Source organism: Sceloporus occidentalis, unplaced genomic scaffold, assembly GCF_023333645.1.
Source record: "Sceloporus occidentalis isolate IW3139 unplaced genomic scaffold, rSceOcc1.0.p SCAF_2, whole genome shotgun sequence".
In the NCBI taxonomy this organism is placed as follows: domain Eukaryota; kingdom Metazoa; phylum Chordata; class Lepidosauria; order Squamata; family Phrynosomatidae; genus Sceloporus; species Sceloporus occidentalis.
Window position 1 is genome coordinate 169379933 of NW_028316982.1, and position 18745 is coordinate 169398677.

Below are 18745 nucleotides of genomic sequence, written 5' to 3' on the forward strand. Positions count from 1 at the left end.
AGGGTCAAATAGTTTGTGATTATGTTGCATGCTGAACCAGAGAGTCTCTGGCACAACAAGAACCCATTATACAGGAAGGATAAGCTAATCATGTAGGATACCTTCCCATTTATGAGTCTGAATGCCCTATTTTAACTGGGTACTTTCTGCTTACTATTCAAATCACTACTTTTCATCCCAGTTACAACTGTTTCCATAATGAAAGTATTTTCTTTCTAATTGTTTATTTTTCAGACTTCCACTTGAAAATTCAAGAGATATGAATTTTTGGACTCAAAGTTGTTTTCTACTAAGAAGTAAAAAAACAAAACAAAACTCAGACTCTTATCAGTTTCCATAAAATTGTCTTCTAACCTTCAGTTAAAACCGTGAGCATAAGAAACTATTAGGGTTTATGACAGAACCACACACACACTTACATATACACTTGTATGTAGGGTAGTGAGTAGATTAATTTTTTATTACTGTAATTTCCTTTAGAGATAAAACAGGAATGAAACAACAGAAAGTTTATTTGCTTCCCAAAATGACACCATAAAGGCTTCCTTTCTTTATTTGTATCTTCTCAAAGCCAGCTGCACTGAGGAGCGCCTTGTGTTCAGATGGGGTCCTTACTTTACCATCTGCATAGAGCAGCATTATTAAGGACTGGAAGTGTGCTTCTGTGGGACCAGCTTTGTCATCATTAAGAACCTCTTCAGCTATCAACACTCCACCACCTGTTTCAAAATAAATTTTACTGAATTAGGAATGAAAATACAGTTACTCATTTCAACAGCATTTTCAAGAGTCCATCTGAATTCTACCAACCAATTATCAGTTGTAGCTCAAGTGACAGGGAATGTTTTTTGTGCCAGGGATAAGAGAACTGCTTTCTTTCTATAGTTTTTTGTGGGTTTTTCGGGCTATGTGGCCATGTTCTAGAAGAGTTTCTTCCTGACGTTTCGCCAGCATCTGTGGCTGGCATCTTCAGCTTTCTTTCTGCTGGCATACAACAGGATCTTTTTATAACGTAGGCAAGCACTTGTTTCTTTCAAGACAGCAAGATATATGACAACTTCGAGATCCCCCAGGGCGTTGGACTGGATGGCCCTTGTGGTCTCTTCGAATGCTACGATTTTATGATTCTATGATTCTCTGACTTTTCTGATCACAATCCCTTTGGGGGTGAGGAGGGGAGAGAATGGAAACATGCTCCATTGTTTAAAGACTATAAAGATAATTTTAAAGATAATTTGTGCAAAAATGACACATGTGCCTCTGACCAATCATTACATGTGCACCTCACAAACAGTGAACTTCTTCATCTGTAGGCAAACAGAATCTAAACAGGACTGAGAGCTCTTGTACCTACTGCTTCATTAATTCATTAGGAATAACACAGGGCTGTAAGATAGAGGGTTATTAAAACTTTATTTAAAATATATGCTGGTCTTATAGGAATTTGGTGTTCTAAATCAAAAAATGACCTCAGATTTACTCCATCATGTACAGTTTTTTCACAACTTGCTTTGACATTTCTATGTTGTAATATATAACTGAATAAAATGATCCTGCAAATAATGATCTTGCAAAGAATTTTTAAAAAGGTTAAAGTCTTCTGAAAGGCTTTAAAAAAACCTTGATTTGCTAATATGAAATACAAAAATCAGTACAAAAGCACTAAAAGAAACTGCACTGGAACATCAATGCGCACACTTAATCTTCAGCCCCATTGACACTACAAAGTAATCTGGTTTGGAAACCAGGTTATTTCCCTGTCATTCAGACTTGCACCAATTGTACTTGGTGCAGTTTGCGATGGGTTGGGGACACAACCAAAAAGCCCATTTAAACCAGTGCATTTAGCACCAGTTCCATAGTGGGGGTTTTAAAGAACTGCAATGATCCGCATCTCTGATAGTGTGAGTACGCTATCAGATTGAGAACTTCAGATTGGATTTAAATGCCACAGAGAGATTTTCTGTCTTAGAATGTAGTGGGAATGGTGAATTGATTCACAGATGCATATCTCTCAGTGCAAACAATGTATGTGTGACTGCCCCTAAGAGCCTTATCATATGAGACAGATAACTCGCATTTGCATCAGGATAATAGCACCTTTGGTTGGTACTTATCACATGATGTCATCCCTCTTCTGTTATTCTTCCATGGGAGACCATTTTAAAAGGACTTCTCTTTATTAACACAATGGTTCCCAAACTTGCTATTCCAGGGCCCTATTCCCACTGGGCAAAAAAGCGGCTTATTTCACTGAGATTCTGACTCGAATTCTGACTCAAATCTGACCCATCGTTCCCATTAAAAACGGGTGCAAACAGACCCAGGTTTTTTACCCCTGTTTTCGTTCCCAATGGTATTTTCCCTGTGGTAATCTGAAGTGGGTTATTTTGTTCCCTGTTCCCATTGCCCTTCTGGAACCTCTTTTTTAAGAAAAGCAGCTGTCAATCAAGCGCTTTAGTGCGTAACGTCACAGCCAATCAGTCGCTTAGGCGCTTTTCCCCTCCGGGAAAGGAAGAATAGTCCATCTGGGAAAGAGAGAAGGAGCCTCTATTCGCCCTAAACCTCTTTGCCTCCGAGGCTCTTTTGTGTCTTCCCATAGTTCCTCTGGGAAAGAGAGAGGAGCCTCCATTCCCCCAAATCCTTTTGCCTCCCCCATATCACCCTGGGCTGTCTGGGGGGGGGGAGGCAATCAAGCAGGCATGTAATGCAAAGCCCATCTACTGCTCAGGCGCTCAGGCACTCAGGCGGAGGCAAAAAAAGAAAAAAAGAAAAAGAATAGTTTAAAATGGTGTTCAATGGCTCTCCTCACACATCGGTCTATGAATGTGGAGTGGGGGAGGTTGCAGGGGGTGTAATGTGTTTACTGCGTTTGGAGCTCAATGTAGCATGATCGCCTTACCCTGCTTCCCAATCCACTGGGGGAAAGACTATGCGAATGGGAGAAAATGGCGCCGGCAATGCAGGAAAGAGAACAAGAGGGTGACACCCCCAGGCCAGCCCCTTGATCAATGCTCCTCACATCCCCAAGTTCCTGAATCAGACACCCTTTCGTTCCCATTCGTATGCCTTGAATCAGACTCGGGAGGCACAGGAAAACTCACTAAAAAGCCGCTGATTTTTAAACCGGTTTATCGACCAATAATTCGGGTTTTTCAGGATAAATCGATTCAGATTCGAATTCCAATGAGAACAATATTGGAGCAATGCAGATCGAATGCATGCTCAAATGGAAACAATGCACCCATGATTCACGTCCTGATCCATGTTATAAGCCAGTGGGAATGGGACCCAGATGTTTTGGACTTCAGTTTCCAGAATTCCTTACTGTCGACCAAGTGACTGTTGCTTCTAGGAGTTGAACTCCAAAACATCTGGAGGACCAAACTTTGGGAAACACAGTTTTAACAGAAAAAAATCTGTTACTTGACTGCCTTTTCTCAACTTTTGGTTAGGATCACCATATGTCAGAAACAATCTGAAGGAAGATATCAATAACAGTTCTAAGATTAGGGTTTGGATTAGGGGACAGAGGATGCTGTCCCATGTATGTAAATCAAGTAAGTGCCCCAGGAAACACAGTAGAACTGTGTAAATATGCATTAAATTATAAATACAGAGTTATACATTAGACTACACACTTGCTCATGAAAACATGCTAACTGCACATTTGGTCATTCCTTGTGTCTGGTATGCATACCTGGTTTGCAGGCTTTGTGAAGTTTTGTAAGCAACTGCACACACTTTTCATCATCCCAGAAGTACAGGACTCTAGCCAGAAGGTACAAGTCAGCTTCAGGAACTGGATCCTTTAAAAAATTCCCTACAATACAATTTGTAGAGAATGACTAGCTAATTAAATTGATTTTTTTAAAAAAAAAAAATAGTTGGGATGGGCAAAATCCAGCTCTCCAGATGCTGTTAGACTGTAATTCCCATCATGACTCACCACTGAGTGTGCTGGATAGAGCTAATGGGAGCTGAAGTTAAAGAACATTGTGAGGGCTGTATGATTTCCAGTCCCTGATTTAAAATATCCCTATTACCTGCTGGTCCTTTTCAGTCATTCTTGTCTTCAAGGTTACCAAGTGAAATAAGGGACAGACCCCCTGTTCCTTATTTTACCTGGTAACCTTAGTTGTCATACTTGTTAAAACAAGGATTACTAAAAACAATGAAATCAAAGAGACAGGCAACTCATGATGATGCCTGACTGCTGAATTCCTTAGACATTGTGCAGGAAAATGGATATAAAAGCAAAACATGGATAAGGACAGCTGAAGCTGCCATTCATGTTTTTCCATCCAAACTTCTTCCACTCTCTTGCTAACCTTCACTAACCAATCCCTTTTTATCCCGGGTGAGAACTAATTCTGGTCATGGAGACATTCATAGAGAAAAACGTCATGACATTTTAGATGAAGAACAAGGGGTTAGCAGACACCTTGATTGCAGAACATGCTTAAAATTAAATAACGCACACTCCTGCTTTGTTCTTCCAGTTGACCCTAAATCTACAAGATTCACATTTGGCCCATAGAATTGGAAGTGCCTATCCATACAATCTTTAAATTGTGAATTTTAAATTATGAATTTTAAATATGGATTGTTATAATATGTGGTTGTCTTGTTTGTTCTTTTACACTCATGTGTGTTTTAACTGAGGTGTTTTTGTTAATCTGTTGTTGTTCCCCCACCTCAGTCCATGGGGAAAGACAGGTAAGAAATTAATAACAACATTAATAACAACAACAACATTATGCGAAGAGTTATTGCTTCGTAGTGGGCAATAGTAATAGAGTTGGATAGTTTGAGTGACTTACAATGAGCTCCCGCTCTCTGTCTACCTATCCTGACCCCTTCTGTGGTGTAAACTGATACTCTTAGGGATGTTTCCACTCCTCTTCTCATCCCAGACATCTTTCAGATCTTCCCTAGAGATCTAGAAAGATTAAAATAGTTCCCTGAGTAACTTTTCTGTCTTAGAAGGGAGATCCTAGAATAATAATAAAAATTGTTTGTTCTCTAAGTCAGCGGTTCCCAACCTGTGCTCCCTTAGGATTCCACATGCATTTCCCAGGTGCTCCAGGTTTAGATATCTCTTTACTTTAGATTCCCTTACAATCTACCCTTCTTTCTCCCTCCCTCACCCCTATAACACTCCTCCTAAACACCACTGAGCTGTAAGTCATAGGGAAGGGCTCTACGGGGCTCTGCCATAGAAATTGATTCTAAAAAGGACTCCGTGAGTCAGGTTGGGAACCCCTCCTCTAAGCCACTGGTGTCTTTCCTCCTTAGTCATAATCTCTGACCACTGCACTAATTATAATGCAAAAGAAATAAAACTGCATGCAAGAAATGAAGGTGAAACATTGGAGAGTTAAGCACAGACAAAATAGTGTTGTATGAATCAATGATTCATTGGTTTAGTATATGGTAGTTTTCTACTTAGGATCTCAGAACAAGTGATATCTTACCTTCCTGGAAAGTAATGCGGTGTTCCTTTGAGGCCACAAAATGCTTATTTGCTCTTTCCACTACTTGAGGTAGATCAAAAATAGTCACAGTAGAATTTGGGTACAATGAAGTACACTCTTTGGCTAAGACACCACTACCTCCTTAATAAAAGAAACAAAACACAGGCATGAATTATGTGAAGTAATGTGCATACTGTGCATCTCAACCTTCTTTTAAAATATTGACGTGTTAAAATATGAGGTCAATACCTTATGTTTTCCACTTTTGTTTTCCAGATAGTTATGATAACTATCCAATAATTTCATAGATAGAATATTTAAAAAGCATTTGTCAGGTTTGTATGACTAAGCATTTGATAAGAGATTGGATCACATATTATTAGAGGATAAGTTAGCAAGGCTATGTGAGGGAAGCATCTTACAGCCACCACTTACCACAGTTCCCTCCTCATCCCGATGGGATTTTGTAAGTTCTTTGGCATCATTTTCTTTTGCTTCACCCCAAATTTTACCCTCGACTTGCAGACAGGTCTATGAAAATCTATAAATTTGGCCCCAAAATTTGCCTTCAGTTTATATATACAGTATGCCTGTGGTTTCAGGAATCCATTTGGGACAGTGTGAGGATTATCTTGGTAATGTAAGCCACTAATATAAGCATGCATGTGTGCAGGCATGGTGGTAGGCAGTCTGAAGGAGGCCCCCTCCTGGACCTCTCCTCTTCTGTCCTGCTTGAGTACTTATTTGGATTATCACTTTTACTCTTTCTTTCTCTGACCCATTCCATCTCTGCTCAATATGCCTCCTTCCAGAATATATTATCCTCACATGCCAACCTCTTGATGACATCATCACTGATTAATTAACTTCCCCTTTGCCCATTTCCTAGTAACCATTGGCCATCCAGAAGTAGTGACTGCCTAATCTCCTCAAGAAAATGGACATCAAGTCTAGGATTTCCATGGAGTTAGGAAGAGCTTCTGTTTTTTAGAACAATGAATCAGTTAATCACTCTAAAAGAAAGGACACTTGACACATCTAGCCAATCCTTCTTTTACAATCACAAAATCACAGGGTGAATAAAACCAAGAGAATTAATCCAGGCAGACACTGAAATTGTATTAATATATGTTTTCAAACTGCCAGTAAAGAAAGCTGAGGATTTGTGGCACTTACCTCCCAGATCATAAATGGTTGGGAAATGAGAAAGATCAAATGCAGACACCACTTCTCTACCAAACAGACTCCAAGTATTATCCAAGCCACTGAAGTATTGTTCTATCTTTTCCTCTGAGCTAGTAATGCAAAATTACATTGTTCAATAAATGAATGAGATGTTTCCAAAGAGCACTGAACTTCTATCTAGTCCTATAAAGCATGCATAGGTTTCTAGAACCACAACATTTCATTGCAGAGTCCAAATCTGATATGTGAATTTAGTTCTACAACTATTCAGAACAGTAGAATGTTTTGTAAGAAAATATTCTTCACTAAAAAAATCTTTTAATCGTGGTTGTTTAAGGGATTCTAGTTTGAGACATTATAGGAAAAAAGAGACATTCGTGATTGGCCAATTTATCTCGACTAATAAAAATTAATAAACACCAGTTAGAGAAAATGTAGAGCACAGTTTGCATGGAACCCTCAGGGCCCATGAATAACCTTTCTTTCTTTTTTTCTTTTAAATAATCTTTCACAAAAATTGCCTAAAATGTTCATTAGTTTGGGGGGTGGGGGGGATTTGCCACTTTTGTCTTGACCATTTCAGGTGCAAAAAAGAATCTTTTCAACAAGACAGAATCAACTTCCAGATCATCCTCTGTTGAAAAAAGGTCTTATGGACCTAAAATAGCCGACAGATGTGTAAAAATATTGGAAGGGGTATTTGAAACTCAAAAAATAAATACATTTGGGGTAGACAACCTCCAAAGTCTCCTGAGGGCCCACACAGCCCTTTAACTCCTGACGGTTGTTCACCCTAAAGAGAAAAATTTGCAGAGAAACATCATAATATATTTTATAAGAATCAAGACAAAGGAATTAGCCGCAAAGAAAAGCTATGAAAAAAGACTTGTAGTTGTTAAAAAAGAACTGATGATATTTAAGGACATCCCATCTCGAATTCTGAGGGAAAGAGCGGACTATAGATTTTTGACAGCATCTCTAAAAAGACACAAAATTGCATATACATGGGGAATTCCATAGGGAATATCCTTTATCTTCAAGAAGAAAAGGATAAGAATCAACTGAGTGAGTAAAGCAAAAGAATTTTGGAAAATACACAGAAAAAATTTGGAGTCAACAGAAGAAGAAACAAATTATAACATGTTGAATCAACATAACAAAATCTTTCCTCGGCAGAAGAAGAGCTTGATCAAGAGAAAAAAATTGAGCTACCATGAAGACAGTGAAGAAGAAGGAGTCGAAGCAAACAAACTTTAAATACTAAATTAAGAGGTTTATGTCTAACAAAAGATAAGAGTCAACAAGGCACATACCTAAGATGAATTTTAAAATCCTTTCATGGAATGTTAAGGGCCTTAACACTCCACAAGAGTGAAATGAAGTATTTCATTATTTGAAGAAATAAAGGGGCATCTTTTGATAGGGTAAACAGGACTATAAAATGTTGAGATTTTAAAGAAGATAGGTATTGGGGGGAATTTTCAAAATTAGATTAGAGCAATTTATGTAGAACAGGAAACATATTTAATAGTAAATGTTGAAAAAACTCTGGCTTTAAAAATACAATGAGGCAGCAGACAGGGTTGCCCACTATCCCCATTACTATTTATTATACCAGTAGCCGTGGTGGTGCAAGTGGTTAAATGCCTATACTGCAGCCACTCACTGAAAACAATAAGGTTGGAAATTCAATACTAGCCAGGGCTCAAGCTTGACTCAGGCATGCATCTTTCCAAGGTCACTGAAATGAGTACCCAGCTTGTTGGGGGCAATTAGCTTACAGTTGTAAACCGCTTAGAGAATGCTTAGTTCAATATAAAGTGGTATATAAATGAAGCTGCTATGGTTATTATCATGGTGTTGGAAACACTGATTAAAAAAGTAAATATAAACAAAAATATTCAGGATATTAAAAATAAAGGCACAGAAATTAAAATATAAGCATTTGCAGGTGACTTAAAAATATTTCTAGAAAATCCACTAACAAGCATAGATACATTAAAAGAAGAATTAAGAGACTTTGAAGAAATATCTGGATTAAAAATAAATGAAGGGAAAACAAATATATTAACCAAAAACATGACAAAAATTAAGGAAACAGAAATAATTTAAAAATCTGGTTATCTTATAAGTAAAAAAGTAAGATGTTTGGGACTAGACATAACAACAAATAACACAGAACTGTACAAAAATAACAATAAAAATCTACAGAGCCAAATTAGGAAACATTTAGAAAATTGGAAAAAAATTTAAATTATTTTTATTAGGCAGAATAGATTGCATTAAAATGAATATTCTACCAAAATTACTCTTTTTATACCAAACAATCCCAAATATTGAAAAAGGAAAACCAAATCAAACATGGCAAAGAGAACTATCCAGATGCTTATGGCTTGGTAAGAAAATGAGAGTTAGATTAAAAATAATACAAGATGTGAAATAAAGCGGTGGTCTATCAGTGCCTGACTTAAAAATATATTATCCCACTAATTGTTTAACGTGGATCACCTGACAAAACTATTGAAATATACAAAATTCAAAACTTAAAAGAAAACTATTACAAAATGTTATACCATTCGTACTTGTCACCAGACAAATTAGTTAAAATATATGGTTTAAATAATAAGTGTTGGAAATGTGCTAATAAAAAAGGGACTTCCTTCCATGTATGGAAGGAAAAAAGTGAAAAAATACTGTTTTGAAATTCATAAAACAATATGGAACATATTCAACATTGCTTTAGTATTTAAATATTTTAGACTCTGAAACTGAAAATCGATATAGCAGAGTGTTATTTTATTTAATTGTTGCAGCTAGGATGACACTGGCACGTCATTAGATTGAAGAAGCCGTTCCAGAAACCAAAGAGTGGATTTCAAAAATTTATGATCTGGCAGAGATAGACAAACTTACCAGTTTGAAGAAGGAAATTTAGAAAAATTTGAAAAAGACTGGAACTGTGATAACATTTTTACACCAGAAAGGACAATTAACAATAGAAAGTTTCACAGAATGATGAACTTAGAAAACAGAATAATTGTATATTGAAATAATGTTGAAGAACGTTAAAGAAACCTGGAGAAAAAAGTTACTTAGAAATCTAGTAAACGATAGGTAGCAAACATATTAAAATGTAAATATAAGAATTACAAATGAAATAATAAAAACTAATCAAATTTGTAGAATAGGAAGGATATGTCGTATAAATGTAGAGAAGGATGATTGTTGTAGTGAGATTGATCAATATATATGTAGGTAGAGAAGGTAGAGAGGGTAAATATAACCTTCAGATACAACACCCAGTGGAAAAGGGAATGGAGATAGAAATTAGTAATGTGAAAGAAGGTAAGAGTAAGTGGGGAAGAAAGTAGTAAGGTAGAAGAGCTGGACAAAGAGAGGCAAAAAGAGGGTGAGAAAGAAAGGGGGTTAGTAGATAGATAGGTAGAAATGAACGGAAAGAAGAATCAGAAGGACTTAGAAAGGTTAGGAAAGTGAGAAGGGTTAAAGAAGGAAAGGAAAGGAAACTAAGGGGCTGTACATATGGGCAGCTCAATGCCGACCCTTTGTGACCTGGAAGGAGGCCATGCCAACCGCATGCCCCCTCCCAAAAGGGGGCTTCTTTTTGTGTCCCGGAAGGGGCATCATAAATGCCATAGCATAGCGTCATGACACCCCTTACACACAGCACCGTTTGATTTTAGAATTAATATTGAGTTGAAGGAATAGATCAGGAGTAGAATGGAAATTGTAAGTGTAGAGTGGTTTATTTGTTTAATGTTTTATAAATCAAATGGTTATGTGTTTAATAAAAAAACAATCAACATTTGCTGAAATTCTCTCATCTACACAGCCATTAAATGAACATGATCCCTGTCCTGATTTTATCTGGCAACGTTAAAATCGTTACATTATTTCAAGACTGCTTTATATTTATATTTATATTTATTAGCTGAGTGGAACCTAGTATCAATGTGAAGAAACTGTTGGAAGATTTTTGCATTCTGTTTGCCCTTGTTTAGATAGATAAGGATTTCCTGCGTGCAAATTTTCCTCTCTCCCTCTCATTCAAATTAACCATGTGACTTAGATCACTCCTCCTTTGGGACTAACAGATATTCTCTCAAAGATTTTCAACTGAATTGTTGTGTTTCCATCTTCCTCCTCTCTCAACTTTCTTTGGAAAGATGGTGAGATAAAGATTTCTTTTTACCTGAAGTATTCACTAGCTAGATTAGGATATAGCTTGTATGTAAATATAGATGAAAGCCATAAGTAAACTTTTGTTTTAAACTACAAGCTGCTATAATTGTGTTATTTCTGAGTCAGTCTCCGTTCTTAGGAAAGCAAAGACTCAGTACAGACCGTCAGAAAACGGCGGCCTGCAGGTGCCTATTTTACCTCCGGAGGGAAGCAGCAGCTGCCAAACCACACGGCTTTCCTCTGGAGTAAAAAGAACCCGGAAAAAACGAGTTCTTTTTGCACTGCCAGGCGGACGTCAGGAGTACTCCATTGGTGCACTCACGACGTAAGCAACGTGCAGTGATGTGTGGATGCCATGCATTACTTACATCAAAATGTCAGCGCCCATTTGGCCAGGATGCCGCCATTATTGCGCTGTCATGCCATGCTAAGGTTAGGGACCATTCGGTTGGTGCGCAGTCCCTAACCCTAAAATCGGTGCCAGCACGGCGCATTTGGCTTGTCTGTTCCGGGCCATAGTTAAACAAGAGCACATTGCTGCTACTCTGCTAATTTAAAGCTAGACTCTAACAGGCTTGGCTTCGACATTTTTGATATTTAAATATTTTTGTTTCCTTACGAAAGGCTGAGGTTTTAGAAAAATTAAATTACCTTACAGAAACAACTGTAATAAACTATTACTATCGGTTGGAATCCTGCTAGGAGCCACCACTGTAGTTATGGAACTACTCAGTGAATCCCAGCCAAACCCTCAAAAACCTCACTGCGATTGACAGAAGTCCATCCGCCCGTTGCTCTGGATAGGAAGCAATACAGGAATAAGGAATGCCAAACAGTTATGAATGCTCCCCAACAGGATTCTAGTAAGTATTATTAGAGCAAGGGGTGGGAATGATTCAATGTTTATCATAGGTGCAAACTGTCTACTCTAGCTTAGGTTCACACGCTTGACATTCAAGCATACTTTTCTTTGTGGCCAATACTGGCATTTTATGACAAATCCTCTCTGGTTTTATAAAATCTTATAAAAATGGCCTTAATACTATTAAAGAAAAACTACAAAGTGTAAAATAGAAAAGCCAAAGGAAATACTGTATATGGAAAGGCAAAACATATATTTTATACAATTGCAAATTGCTTTGTTGTGTGCCTTCAAGTTGTTTCTGATGTATGGCGACTCTTAGGTGAACATATCACATGATTTTCTTGGCAAGTGTCTTCTTCAGACAGGGTTTGCCATTGTCAGCCTCAAAGGCTGAGAGAGTGTGACTTGCCCAAGGTCACCCAACAGGATTCTAAGCCTGCTCTCGAGAGTCATAGTCCATCATTCAAACCAATCATCCATGTTCTCCCAATAGCACATACAATTCTCAATTAAGCTAGATAAGACCCATCCATGTTTTACCCACTCTTTCCAAACTAGGATGAGGGAAAAAATATTACTTTTACCTGTACATAGCCTGAAAAAAATCTTTTGTTGAAGGACCATCTATTGATTCCAGCTGTTTTTTTCCTTCCCTAAAACAGAATATTTGTTTTCTTTTAATGAAAATTAAGAAAATCAAGTACCAGATTCAACTCAAGCCATGAAGGGGAAAAAAGTAGTACCTGATTCAAGGCCATACTATATAATAGCAAAAAAAGAACAATGCGTTTTTTTTTTTCATTTCACCAAACAGAAAAAGTAACCATGCTCTAAAACCAATTTTACACTAACAGAATGAAAATCTCCACTAGCAAGTTGTAATAGTACACAAGCAAGTAGCTGTGGAATCTGTTATGGAATAACCAGTTGTGGAAATCAAGAAGAGAGGAATATTTATTTATTTATTTATTTATTTATTTATTTATTTAACTTATATCTCACCTTTCTCCAGGAGTGGAACTCAAGATAAAATTGGTTAAAAACTTATCAATACAATTTTTAAAATAATTAAAATTATTTCATTTAAACAGTATAAAACCACATTGAAAAAAATACATAAGTTAAAAACATAAATAACCACAGTTCACACTTCAATAAGAAGCCTCCCTGAGAGTGAATACAGTACACCCTTGGCTTACGTGGAGATCTGTTCCGGACACACACACACACACACACACACACACACCGTGTAAGCCAAATACCGCGCATGCTCAAGCCCCAATCAAGTGAATGGGGCTCGTGCATGCGGCAGCATGGCAGCACATGTGCGCCATGGTCGCACACCCTATTCATCTGAATGGGATGCACCATCCCATGTGCTCCTGCACGGCTTTGCACATATGCTCAAAGCTGCGTATAACATGGCCGCAATGTACATATTAAAAGGCCACTTGGACAGAAATGGTTGGACTGGTTGTGGTTCCTTCCAACTCTGTGATTCTATGATTCTATGCAGGCGAAAAGAAAACAGGGAAGGAGCCAGCCTAGCTTCTCACAGAAGGGAGTTTCAGAGGGTGGGAGCATCCACCGAGAAGGTTCTCTTTCATGTCTTCACCAAGTAATCCTGTGATGGGGGCAGAACTGAGAGAAAGCTTTCCCCTAATGATCTTAACACTCTGGGAGGTATGTATGGAAAAACATATTTGTTACAATTACAATTAAAGTAAGGATTTTTCTCTTCTCTCTAGAAAAGAGTGAATGCCCACAATAAGAAATCACCCCTGTCTAAATTACTTCTGGAATATGAAGTGGAGCAGTCTAAGGGCATTACCCTGTAAACCCTGTTCTCACAGCAATTATGTCAATTTTTTAAAAATGGGAACAGACTGGTTCCAGAGCAGCCACTATCACAGGCCTTCATTATTGCACTACTGGGGCTGTTGCTGCCATTGCTCTCTCTTTCTGACTCCCCTTTACCCCGCCTCTTGCCTCCCTGCCCTATTCCCTATCCAGCATGCCTTTTGTCTTTTAATTTTAATTTTAATTTATTTTTATGTTAACTTTTTTATTGTAGCCTTTTCAAGCAATTCTGGAACTCTACTACTGCGAGTTAAAGTTTTGTTTGTTTGTTTTTTAAAAAGAAAAGAAATAGAAAAATATAAATAAAAGTAATCAGGCTATATGGGAATAGCAAGGGGAAGGGGGTACAGGGGATGAGACACTGACCCCGCATGACTGCCAGTAACACAACTGCCCCAGAAGCAACATTTGGCACCAGGGGACTAGAGTGATTTGGAGGTCATTGATGGGTTACCCTCTCAGTGAAAAGGGGTGCCCTGGTCGCACTTGTGGGACATAGCAGTTATGACTCAGAGGTGTCATTGTCTGATAGGTATCTCAGTTTAAAAGACATATGTTGTAATCTCCCAAATCCTATGGCATAGGTTTGTATAGTACAGTACTTCACAATCATCCTACTCACCTCACAGCATCTGTCAAATACTGAAAGCTTGGATAGACTATTTCAGAAAATAACTTCAAGTAATTGTATTGAGACTTTGGGCTTGATTTAGCAAGGAAGAGATTGGCAAGTTTTGTGTTTCCAAAATAATCTTAAAATAAAGAGAAAAAAGACTGCACTTTAAAATCCTGAAAGATATAAGGTAGTATATTGTTGAGTAAATGGCATCTATCATGACTAGCAGTCACTGATAACAAGAGATCAAAAAAGTAATTTTGCATTTATGTTGAATTTATACTTTAAAAAACTAAAGAAAAAAAAACCTTCATTAAAACTCTTTTTAAAAACAATATATAGTTCTTTACTTCTGGACAAAAAATATTGTGTGCTAAAATTGTCAATTGCTCCCAATTTAGAAAGCTGTTCCTTTTTGCGCCAGCAAAAAGGAGGCTTTTCCACCACCACTGCAGCTTTTTGCTGGCCCTGAAGCATGCAGCTTCTAAACACCATGCCTCCAGAGAGCCGAAAAGCTGCCACTGTATAACTGGCTGAGCAGCTTCCTGGCAGCTTGGGAGCAGACATTGTCTACACAACACACCCCCAAGCTGCCAGGAAACCTCTGCAAAGAGGCCGTCTGTTTTGCCCCTTAGTCTATCCACCCATAATGTGGTCTTCTTCTTTTCCTACTGCCTTCTCCCTTCCCAAGCATTATTGTCTTTTCTACTGAGTCGTGCTTTTTTATGATATGTCCAAAATTCACTAGTCTCAGTTTTGTTATCTTGGCACCTAGGAAATGTTCGGGCTTTATTTCTCTAGGACTTATTTGTCATTTTATCACTCCACACTATCCACACAACTCTTCACCAGCACCACATTTGAAATGAGGTGATTTTCTTCTTATCAGCTTTCTTCACTGTCCAGTTTTCACAACCATACATAGAAACGGGAAACGTAATGACATGGACAATTCTAACTTTAGTATTCAATGATACATTATTCCACTTCAGGATCTTGTCTAGTTCCTTAATAGCTGCTCCTCTGAGGCCTAGTCTTCTTCTGATTTGTTGACTGCAGTCTCCATTCTAAATAATAATTGGACCAAGGTATGGAAAATCTAGAACTATTTCAAGGTCTTCATCATCTACTTTATGTAAATCATCTCTGGTCATTATTTTTGTTTTCTTGATGTCCAACTGTAAATGTGCCTTTGCCCTGTCTTCTGGCATCATTCTAAGTCCTTGCTGTTCTCTACTTGTGCTATGGTGTCCTCCACAAATCTTAAATTGTTAATGTTCCTTATGAAGTGATCTTTGATTATATGAATCCTGTTACTGAACTCCTCTTTCTCCTTTTCCACTTTGGCTTTCTCTTGCATATTATCTCTCTCTGTGTGTCTCTCTGTCTCTCTCTCTCTCTCTCTCTCACTTATTTTTTTTGTCTTGCCTCTTTCAAAATCTTCACCCATATTGTCAACAAATGTGTTGTTCATCTTGGAGGTCCAGTTTCCTGCATCCACATTCTCTCTTTCCCCTTTTGTCCTATGTCTCTCTATATAGATCTCTTTCTCCACATGTCCCATGTTTTTCTCTGTTTCATGGCTAGTCACTCTGTCCAGACTCCTCTCATTTCTTCCTATTTGTTTATCAAACACACTTATGCACTGGTCCCAATATAGTGGGATCCTTGGGGAATCCCACTGTTGCCATTTCTCCATGCCAAGAACTAGTCATTTTTAAATAGTTTTCTTAGGCGCGTTACAGACCACCGAGAAGCGGCGGTCTGCCGCCGCCGCCGGTTGCAGCGTCTGGGAACCACAGCAGCCAAGCGGCGCGGTTCCCGGACGCTGCCAAGAAGGAGCATGAAAATCGCGCTCCTTCTTGCGGCCTGGAAGAAATGCCGCGAGGCACTAGTTGCGCACTCGCGGCATCACTTCTGCCGTGCGCTGTGCGGACGCAGAGCGTCCGTTACGTCAAAATGGCGGCGGCCGTGTGGAACAGCCGCCGCCATTTGTTACAGATTCTGTCCGTAACAGGGTAAGGGGCATCTAGAAGAGACGTCCCTTTTTCAAACTGGGACGTCCTGAGGACGTCCGAAATGGCAGTCTGTAACCCGCCTTAGAAATCCTTATTGAAAGGGGGAGAATATGGTATGTGTCTCCCATAAACCAAAAAAACCCCTGACAACTAAATTGTCCACCTCCTTGCTTTTTGGATGCACTTTTACTCAGATATGCCCCACTCATTTTAATAGCAATTACTGTCTAGCCGGTGTCTTCAGCATTTTATTATCACTTCCCCTCCTTTTGTTCTTAATGAAATATGAATTCTTACCATTATATCTCTGTAGCTATTAAAACATCTGGTTCCGTGCATAAATTGCATTAAATTTGGGACAAGTGAGCATCTTGGAAATTGGATGTTGCTTGAAATAGATTTGGTTTCTATTCTTTTAAAATAGATTAGCTTATGAAAACCAGCATGATGAACTGGCTTATAAAGGCATTGGTGGAAATCAAAATTGAGGAAAGGATAGGGGATCAGATGAGCTCTGCCTCCAGAATATACATTGAAGTTTGACTCTAAGGTGTATGTGAAATCCAAAGGTACAAAACAGCAGGGCAAAACTAGAGAGATCAAAGGAGCGATTAAGTAAATTGCTCAGATAATTGATAATCTGGATATACTTTTATACCCATGATGGCTAAATATTTTCAGTGACTGCGGTGGCTTAGTAGTTAAGACACCAGTTTTGATGCTTGGAAGATTGGCAGTTTGATGCCTAAGTGCTGCACGATGGAGCAGACTCCTGTCACTAGTCCTAGCTTCTGCCAACCTAGCAGTTTGAAAGCATGCATATACAAGTAGATAAATAGGTACCACTTCGGTGGGAAGGTAACAGCATTCGGTACAGTCATGCTAGCCATATGTCCACCAAAGCAGTCCTCAGACAACACTGTCTCTTTAATTTAGAAACAGAGATGAGCACCGCCCCTACAGTCGGTTATGACTAGACATTCATGTCAAGGGACTACCTTTACCTTTACCTTTACCTGCTACTTAAGACAGAATTTTTAATACTCAGGTAATTTCCACCTTCTAATCTGTTACCTTTGTCACCTTTTCTCTCCATTCTTAAGAGTTTCAAACCCACGCAGCTCTCCAGCAGTCTCTCCATTCCAATAGGGCTGGTATTTAGGCGTTCAGCAATCATTGTGGATGTTTGGGATTCTCCTGATTCTAACAGAAGATCAAACACTCCCAACTCAGAGGCAGTAAACAGAACCTCAGGAGAAGTGGAAAGAACATGGAAAAAGAATAGAGTTCAAAAATAATTTACAGTTATGAAGTTTATTATGTATTTATTCATTACATTTCTGTTGAAATCCTCTTCAGTACTTTGGTTGTCTTAAAAATTAAATGTAAACAAAATTTAATCTGTAAAATACCAAAGCTTTAAAAGGGCTTGGTGGGTAGGGTTCCCAGTTTTAGTAAATCACCTCCAGGCAGGAGACACAGGTCCAAAGTCCAAACACACTGCAGAAATGATCTAGTCTGAAATCGTTTTAACTGCCCCGGCCCAATGCTAGGGAATCCTGGGAATTGTAGATTGTTGTGGCACCAGAGCTCTCTGGCAGAGAAGGCTAAACATCTTACAAAACTACAATTCCCAGAATTCCCTAGCACTGAGCCAAGGCAGATTAAGCTGTATCAAACTGGATTATTTCTGCAGTGTGTTTTGGCACAAGGTTTTAAACTGTCCAGTTTTGATAGGCTCAGTTCCAGGTAAGAGGAAAGGGAAGCATATAGATCTCAGCTCATCTACCAGAGCTGCAGCTTGCTACAGTTTACAAAGGATTAATTTATTTGCTGCTACAACTTGAAAAGACTCTGTTGAGAAGAGTTATGCAGTAGGCTTGGGTGGAGGTGGACCCTTGCTAAAATCTGTGGGCTGTAACAATGTCTGTCCTAGTTCTATAAGATTTCACCCAATAAATGGAGAATTGTGTATTTGTTTCGTCAGGTTTCCATGGACAAAACTCTGTAGAAAGACATGTTCCAAACAGCCAGAAGCATTTGTTGTATCCATTCATAACAAGAAACTAATTTTGAATTGCCCTTGGTATCCATGGGAGATCCATTCCAGACCCATCTGTGGATACCAAAACCCACAGATGCTCAGGTTCAATGGCAGTGTGTGCACATAGCCATGCTGCCATTAGGGACAGCCCCCATTGTCCTCAGTGGCGGTGGGTGCATGTAGGGACAAGAGGACTCGCGCCTAATGGTGGTGTGGCCACGCGCACATTGGGGACAATGGGGCTTGTCCCTAATGTCGGTACGGCCACGTGCATGCATCGCCACTGAGTACAATGCGGTCTTGCCATCCACGGATGGTTGAATCCATAGATGGCAAGTCCATGGATACCGTGGGCCAACTATATTAAGACAGCCATGCTCAAATTGTTGCAAAGACAAGGCAACATTATAAGCACCTTTATAATATCTTTACTGTGAAGTCAGTTAAAAGAAACAGTCTAACAAAACAATCGGGTCAGGA

The 18745-nt window shown here is 38.8% G+C and overlaps 1 protein-coding gene across 1 annotated transcript; it reads right to left on the minus strand.

Moving 5' to 3' along the window:
• Nucleotides 1-470: 470 nt before the first annotated feature.
• On the minus strand, nt 471-17492 carry LOC149319283 (acetylserotonin O-methyltransferase-like). Its single transcript, XM_089508018.1, has 7 exons — nt 17296-17492; nt 14210-14339; nt 12312-12380; nt 6654-6772; nt 5478-5618; nt 3701-3823; nt 471-719 (listed from the first exon to the last, which is right to left on the minus strand). The coding sequence occupies exons 1-7, from the start codon at nt 17396-17398 to the stop codon at nt 511-513; spliced, it is 894 nt and encodes a 297-aa protein (XP_089364144.1). The 5' UTR covers nt 17399-17492; the 3' UTR covers nt 471-510.
• Between the last annotated feature and the right edge of the window lie 1253 nt (nt 17493-18745).